At 32.3% G+C, this 8589-nt stretch overlaps 1 protein-coding gene across 1 annotated transcript; it reads left to right on the top strand.

Moving 5' to 3' along the window:
• Window positions 1-338: 338 nt before the first annotated feature.
• On the top strand, window positions 339-8401 carry LOC129950594 (histone H3-like). The gene is made up of 2 exons (XM_056062525.1): window positions 339-737; window positions 7991-8401. Exons 1-2 carry the CDS (start codon window positions 339-341, stop codon window positions 8399-8401), a joined length of 810 nt encoding a protein of 269 aa, XP_055918500.1.
• Window positions 8402-8589: the final 188 nt, after the last annotated feature.

The raw sequence follows: 8589 nt of genomic DNA, 5'->3' as shown, positions 1-8589 counted from the left end.
CGCCTTTGCCCAAACCTTTTCCTCCTTTACCACGACCAGTCATTTTTATTTATTTAATTAAAAAAACACTTAAACTGAACTAGAGAACTGCACTGCACAAGAGTCACTGTTAAACTGTGGCTCTTCGCTCGAAATACCACAAGTATTTATACTTATTTTTCATAACAATTCTTAATTTTGATTGGCCAAATAAATCGACAACGAAAATGAAAAAAACAGTCGAACGGAAACATGAATAGCCAATTTAATGACTTAAACAGAAATCTACATTCGATTTTTCTAAAAAAATTGTGAACAAAAGTGTTGTGTTTATTAGTGAAGTGAAAAAAAGTGAAATCATGGCTCGTACAAAGCAAACTGCCCGTAAATCGACTGGTGGAAAAGCCCCACGTAAGCAACTGGCAACAAAGGCAGCTCGTAAAAGTGCTCCAGCAACAGGAGGTGTAAAGAAACCACATCGTTATCGTCCTGGAACAGTGGCTCTTCGTGAGATTCGTCGTTATCAGAAAAGCACCGAATTGTTAATTCGTAAATTGCCTTTCCAACGTTTAGTTCGTGAAATTGCTCAAGATTTCAAAACAGATTTGCGTTTCCAAAGCTCAGCTGTTATGGCGCTTCAAGAAGCAAGTGAAGCTTATTTGGTTGGCCTGTTTGAAGACACAAATTTGTGCGCCATCCATGCCAAACGTGTCACAATTATGCCAAAAGACATTCAATTGGCCAGACGCATCCGTGGCGAACGTGCTTAAATCATCGAGGTTAAAAAAAATATTCAACGGTCCTTTTCAGGACCACAAAATATTTAAAAGAGATATAAATGAATTTTAATTCAATCTAGTAATTACGTACCTATCGATTTCCACGATTTTTTTTTTATTTTAGGTAGAAAGATAATGTGATAATTTACTTTGAAGGCAAATTTTGAAAATGTTATTGCTTGCTTTCTATGCATAGTTTTTATCATACAAATGAAAATATTTATACCTACGCAAGCCAATGCTCGAAAATTTATGAATTTTGTTTTTCTTTTTTAATTATAGTTATTTTATAAGGCATTGCTTCTTTTTTTTATGTCTGAAGGCAAATTTTCAAGTAAGAATTTTTTTCTATGTACAGTTTTTTGTAATACTCGTAAAAATGTGAATTTGTCTACTAAGCAAGTCAATACTCGAAAATGTTTGAGTTTTGTGTGTTTTAATTTTTAATATTTCAATGATGTATTTTATAAGTCTATGCTTTGTTTTTTTTTATATATCTGAAGGCAAATTTTGAAGCAAGAAAGTTTTTTTTTCAATGTACAGATTTTTGTAATACAAATGTGAATTTGTAAACCTTGGCAAGCGAATATTCGATAGTTTATGAGTTTTGATTGCTTGATTATTTGTTTAAATTTTTGGTATTTTAATGTTTGTTATGGATTAAATATTTAATATTTATGAACAAAATAATATAAATATAGTTTTTCATTTGTTTTCTTGCTTGGGATAATGTTTAACAAATTTTCTAAGAAAAAGTCACAGCCTAGGGAAAAAATGCTACGCGTTTCATTACCCATATTGTTTTAATTTTATTAAAAAGAAATTAAGTAAGAATTTGATGAAATTTTTAGTTATTTAGTTTAAATAAACTATCAGCTTTATGTTAAAAATAATTTCAAGCTGAAAATATGTTTAATTTATTAAATATAAACATTCTTGTTGGTAAGTATTAAAAAAATACCACCAAACATTTACTTTAATTGTTATTAATGCATTGATAGATAGTGTTTTTTCAATCAAATTATTTATTAAATTATCTATTATTATTGTAAGAATAAATTTTGTCAATTGTTTTATAATATTTAGGTCGAAAAGACGTAAATTTTTGAAGTTTTAAGAGGAAACTAAGTTGCAAAAGTGTACAAATTATGTACAAAATGAATTTTTTGTATACCTTCGCTCTCTTTGATTCTCATTTAGCCGTTTCTGTAGGTGCGGATTTGGCGCAATTTTAACAAAAACGTGTTTCTATTTCTTAAAATTGTGCTCTAAAGTGATTAATAATAGTGAATTCAAAATGGCAGATACTGTAGCTACGTCTCCTGCAATCGTTGCGGAAAAAAAACCAAAAAAAGCTGCCGCCGCAAGTGGGTCAAAAAAACCAAAATCGGCACCAACTCATCCTCCGACTCAGCAAATGGTGGATGCGGCAATTAAAACATTGAAAGATCGCGGTGGTTCTTCCCTTTTGGCAATCAAAAAATATATTGCTGCTACTTACAAAGTTGATGTACAAAAACTTGCTCCGTTTATAAAAAAATATTTAAAAGGTGCTGTAATAAGTGGTAAATTAGTGCAAACCAAAGGAAAAGGAGCTGCGGGTTCTTTTAAATTGTCGCCTAGTGCCAACAAGGAACCAAAGGCCAAGTCTGCTGAGAAGAAAAAATCTGCCGCCAAACCAAAAGCTGCCGCTGCTGGTGACAAAAAATTAAAAAAAGTGTCTGGTGAAAAGAAAGTAAAAAAAGTAGCCGCCACAACAAAAAAAAGTGCCAGTGCAGATAAAAAGAAGGTGGAAAAACCAAAAGTGAAAAGTGTTAAAAAAACGAGTGCAGTTAAGGCAAAGCCAACAAAAGCAAAGGCAGCCGCGCCTAAACCTAAAGTGCCAAAAGCAAAATCAGCCACAGCAGCAGCCAAGCCAAAAAAGGCAGTCGCTGTTAAAAAGGCAAAGAAGTAAAATTTCCATTTCAATGAAAAACAAAGTTGAAATCAAAACAAAAATCCACAGTCCTTTTCAGGGCTACAAAAAATATACTAAAATGAGATATAAAAACTTTTTTTTTTAAATTTTTTATTAAAAAGGAGGGAGAATTTTTGGACTATCTCGATGATAGCGTTGAGATGCGATGGGCTGGTGGAGCAACGGCGACGGGATAAGTGGTGAAGTGGCTAGATGCGATGCGACGCCGCCGCGCGGCCGGCGCGCGCTGTCGCCGCTACGGGACTACCACTACTGAACAAACGGAAACGTATTTTGTTTTGCATTTATTTTCGCGCTTTTTTGTTCTACAGAAAATACTTTTTTTAATGAAATAGGTATTGCAAATGCAAACTTCATTTATTTGTATTCATATGTTTTTCTCATTGGGCAGAAAGAAAGGAAATATCAATACAAATAAATAATATATTTTTGCGCCTATTTTCTTACTACAGCTACTAGGCACGATGCGATTTGTCTGGGCGAGACTGAACAACCGAAAACGTATTTAGTTTTGCATTTATTTTCGTCCTTTTTTTGTTCTACAGAAAATAGTTTTTTTATGAAATAGGTATTCAAAAGCAAACTTAATTTATTTGTATTCATATGTATTTCTCATTGGGCAGAAAGAAAGGAAATATCAATACAAATAAATAATATATATTTTTGCGCCTATTTTCTAAGTACAGCTACTAGGTACGATGCGATATGTATGGGCGAGACTGTACTGTTTATTTTCTACTTTTTTGTGATTGGACGCGATGCGATGCCTTCAACAATAAATATCTTTCATAGAAAATACTTTTACTATCAAATAAGACAACAACATATTTTTCTTTTTTTGCATTTCTCTAATACCTACGTAATTATTGAAATGTTTCCACGCTATGTGACTGTACACGATGCGTAGAAAAATACAAACGAAATACTTTGGCAAAATGTAGGTATTTGTTTTCATGTATTTTTATGGACTAGACGCGACATGACGTATACCTGCAACAATTTACAAAATTCTTAAACAAAATATCAAGAGTTTTGTATTTTATTTCAGGAATTACATATGTTTTTCATATATTTTTATCGACTGGACGCGACATGACGCATTCCTGCAACAAATAAAAAAATTCTTACACAATTTATCAAGAGTTTTGTATTTCTTTTCATAGAAATTACATATATTTTCATATATTTTTATCGACTGGACGCGACATGAAGTATATCCGCAACAATTAAGAAAATTCTTAAACAAAATATCAAGAGTGTTGTATTTCTTTTCATAGAAATTACATACGTACATCTGACATCAAAAAACACAAACAAATTTAATTCTCTAATATTTTATACCTAGATGTTTTTGCGACGCTACGTGACTGTACACATAGCGACATAACTGGACACGATGGGTAGAACAATACAAACAAAATTTATATTTTTTTGTTTTTAGTTGACTCGGCATGATACACGTCGTGTCTGGAACAATCAACAAAAGTAAGTTTTGTATTTCTTTTCATAGAAAATATATTTTGTAATCAAAAATTAAAACAAAAAACAATATGTATTCCACAGGCAAAGAAAACATACATTTCTTTAAATTCTCTAGTTTCTTATTAAAAATTTTGTGACGCTTCGAGACTGTACTCGATGCGTAGAACAATAAAAAAAATCTTAAACAAAATAACAAGAATTTTGTATTTCTTTTCATAGAAATTACATACATCTGACATCAAAAAACACAAACAAATTTAATTCTCTAATATTTTATAGATATTTTTGTGACGCTACGTGACTGTACACTGTACACATAGCGACATAACTGGACACGATGGGTAGAACAAAACAAACAAAATTATTTAATAAAATGTATTTTTTGTATGTTTTTCGTTTCTACTTGACTCGGCACGATACACGTGGTGTCTGGAACAATTAACAGAACTAACTTTTGTATTTCTTTTGATAGAAAATATATTTTCTAATCAAAAATCACAAAGAAAAACAAAATAGATTCATAAAATCATTCCACAGGCAAAAAAAATATATGTATATACCTTTCTTCTCAAATCTCTAGTTTCTTATTAAAACTTTTGCGACGCTTCGAGACTGTACACGATGCGTAGAACAATAAAAAAAATGTTTGTGTTTCTATTGGACGCGACATGATTCACGTGGCGTCTGGAACAATTTACAAAATTTATTTTTTTCATAGAAAATACTCTTACAATCACAAATAAAAATATTTATTTAACGAATTTTTCCGCAGGTAGAAAAAAAAATATATTTTTTTGTCAATTCTCTAATCTCTTATTGATATTTTTGCGGCCCTGAAAAGGGCCATTTTTGAAGAAATTAAATAAAAATTACTTCAATCACAAATAAAAATATTTATTTAACGAATTTTTCCGCAGGTAGAAAAAATATTTTTTTTTTCAATTCTCTAATCTCTTATTGATATTTTTGCGGCCCTGAAAAGGGCCATTTTTGAAGAAATTCAATAAAAAAAAATTACTTCGAGCTTGTGTATTTGGTAACCGCCTTTGTTCCTTCACTAACAGCATGCTTGGCTAGTTCACCAGGCAACAACAATCGCACGGCAGTCTGGATTTCCCGACTTGTGATTGTTGAACGCTTGTTGTAGTGAGCTAAGCGAGAGGCTTCAGCAGCAATTCTTTCGAAGATGTCGTTCACAAAACTATTCATGATGCTCATGGCCTTCGATGAAATTCCAGTGTCAGGATGAACTTGCTTCAAAACTTTGTAAATGTAGATTGCGTAGCTTTCCTTCCTCTTGCGCTTCTTCTTCTTATCGGTCTTGGTGATATTTTTTTGTGCCTTTCCGGCTTTTTTAGCTGCTTTACCACTAGTTTTTGGCGGCATTTTATTTTTATAATTCACTTCACTTTCACTATTAACGAACTGCACACAATGACGACTGAACGAGAACTGTGAATTTTTCTGAAAAACTCACGAATTATATTGTCTCTTTCCACAACGGCTTTCTAAGGCCACAACCCTCTTTTTTCTGTGTGCGAGCATACGAAAATTTAGATAAAAGACAGCGCACAGTTCGAAAATTTTGTCATTCTACAGTGTGCAGTGATACAGTGAACAGTGAAATAGTGAGCTCTCTTGTGTTTTTTCTTTTGTAAAAAATATTTAAAAAACAATAATATAAAATGTCTGGTCGTGGTAAAGGTGGAAAAGTGAAGGGAAAGGCAAAGTCCCGCTCTAATCGTGCTGGATTACAATTCCCTGTTGGTCGTATTCATCGTCTGCTGCGAAAGGGAAACTATGCTGAGCGCGTCGGAGCCGGTGCCCCTGTGTATTTGGCAGCTGTGATGGAATATTTGGCGGCAGAAGTCTTGGAATTGGCGGGAAATGCTGCTCGTGACAACAAAAAAACTAGAATTATTCCCCGCCATTTGCAATTGGCTATTCGGAACGACGAGGAATTGAATAAATTACTTTCTGGAGTCACTATCGCACAAGGAGGTGTTCTTCCAAATATTCAAGCTGTTTTGTTGCCAAAGAAGACAGAGAAAAGTGCTTAAATCTATGTAGTGACAGCAAACAAAAAAAAAACGTCCTTTTCAGGACGACAAATAATTTCTATTAAGAGATGTGTATATTTTTCATTTTTTTTATATATTTTAAAATACGAAGAAGAAGAAACCAACAAACAAATGTTTTTTCTTTCTTTGCAAAAAGAAATATTTGTTTGTATCCAATCCGTAAAGCAACAAAACATTTTTTTTTCAGTTCGGAAAAAATATTTTTTATTTTTTTTTTTTCAAAGAAATAGAAACCAACAAACATGTTTTTTTCTTTCTTTGGAAAAAGAAATATTTGTTCGTATGCAATTCTAATTTCTGTTAAAAGATGTGGTTATTTTTCAATTTCTTGTAGGTATATAGCAATTTTAAAATATTCTGGTACGAAGAAAAAGAAATATTTGTTCGTATCCAATCCGTAAAGCAACAAAACATTTTTTTTTCAGTTCGGAAAAAATATTTTTTATTTTTTTTCAAAGGAAAAGAAACCAACAAACAAAAAATGTTTTTTTCTTCCTCTGCAAAAAGAAATATTTGTTCGTATCCAATAATTTCTATTAAGAGATGTGTTTATTTTTCAATTTTTTGTATATATTCTAAAATATTCTCGTACGAAGAAAAAGAAAGCAACAAACAAATGTTTTTTCTTCCTTTGGAAAAAGAAATATTTGTTCGTATCCAATCCGTAAAGCAGCAAAAAAAAAATTTTTTCTACGGAAAAAAGAATAAAATATGCAAAGCAACAAAAAAAATTTCAGAAAAAGGAATTTTATTTAATTTTTTTTTCCATTTCGAAAAAAGAATAATACAAGGAATAAAATATGTTTTTGCGACTAAAGCAAAAAAAAAATTTTTTCACAAAAAGGAATTTTATTTTATGTTTCCATTTCAAAAAAAATATTTTGGTACAAAAAAGTAAGTAAATTAGCAAAATAATTTTTTTTGATAATCATCAGGTATTTAGTATATACATACATATATTCATTGGCAAATGAAAAAAAATTAGGTATTTTGTTCGTCAACGGTGTATGATTTCTATTTTCAATCTCTTTTATATTTAATTGTGGTCCTGAAAAGGACCGATTGTTTGTTTCGAATAAAATTCTTAACCTCCGAAACCGTAAAGAGTACGCCCTTGTCTCTTCAAAGCGTAAACTACATCCATAGCTGTAACTGTCTTACGCTTAGCGTGTTCGGTGTAAGTAACGGCATCTCGGATAACATTTTCCAGAAAAACTTTCAACACTCCACGTGTTTCTTCGTAAATCAAACCAGAAATACGTTTTACACCTCCACGACGAGCCAATCGACGAATTGCTGGTTTCGTGATTCCTTGAATGTTATCACGCAATACCTTACGATGCCGCTTAGCTCCGCCTTTGCCCAAACCTTTTCCTCCTTTACCACGACCAGTCATTTTTATTTATTTAATTAAAAAAACACTTAAACTGAACTAGAGAACTGCACTGCACAAGAGTCACTGTTAAACTGTGGCTCTTCGCTCGAAATACCACAAGTATTTATACTTATTTTTCATAACAATTCTTAATTTTGATTGGCCAAATAAATCGACAACGAAAATGAAAAAAACAGTCGAACGGAAACATGAATAGCCAATTTAATGACTTAAACAGAAATCTACATTCGATTTTTCTAAAAAAATTGTGAACAAAAGTGTTGTGTTTATTAGTGAAGTGAAAAAAAGTGAAATCATGGCTCGTACAAAGCAAACTGCCCGTAAATCGACTGGTGGAAAAGCCCCACGTAAGCAACTGGCAACAAAGGCAGCTCGTAAAAGTGCTCCAGCAACAGGAGGTGTAAAGAAACCACATCGTTATCGTCCTGGAACAGTGGCTCTTCGTGAGATTCGTCGTTATCAGAAAAGCACCGAATTGTTAATTCGTAAATTGCCTTTCCAACGTTTAGTTCGTGAAATTGCTCAAGATTTCAAAACAGATTTGCGTTTCCAAAGCTCAGCTGTTATGGCGCTTCAAGAAGCAAGTGAAGCTTATTTGGTTGGCCTGTTTGAAGACACAAATTTGTGCGCCATCCATGCCAAACGTGTCACAATTATGCCAAAAGACATTCAATTGGCCAGACGCATCCGTGGCGAACGTGCTTAAATCATCGAGGTTAAAAAAAATATTCAACGGTCCTTTTCAGGACCACAAAATATTTAAAAGAGATATAAATGAATTTTAATTCAATCTAGTAATTACGTACCTATCGATTTCCACGATTTTTTTTTTATTTTAGGTAGAAAGATAATGTGATAATTTACTTTGAAGGCAAATTTTGAAAATGTTATTGC

This window comes from Eupeodes corollae, chromosome 3, assembly GCF_945859685.1.
Source record: "Eupeodes corollae chromosome 3, idEupCoro1.1, whole genome shotgun sequence".
Taxonomy (NCBI): domain Eukaryota; kingdom Metazoa; phylum Arthropoda; class Insecta; order Diptera; family Syrphidae; genus Eupeodes; species Eupeodes corollae.
The sequence above is the reverse complement of the archived record's forward strand: the minus strand, read 5'-3'. Positions and strand labels throughout refer to the sequence as shown.

Bases quoted from the DNA above. Each gene is read 5' to 3' on its own strand.
- LOC129950594 (XM_056062525.1), top strand. From the start codon at position 339: ATGGCTCGTACAAAGCAAACTGCCCGTAAATCGACTGGTGGAAAAGCC. The intron at 738-7,990 runs GAACGTGCTTAA...AAAAGTGAAATC, and splicing joins TGGCCAGACGCATCCGTGGC to ATGGCTCGTACAAAGCAAAC.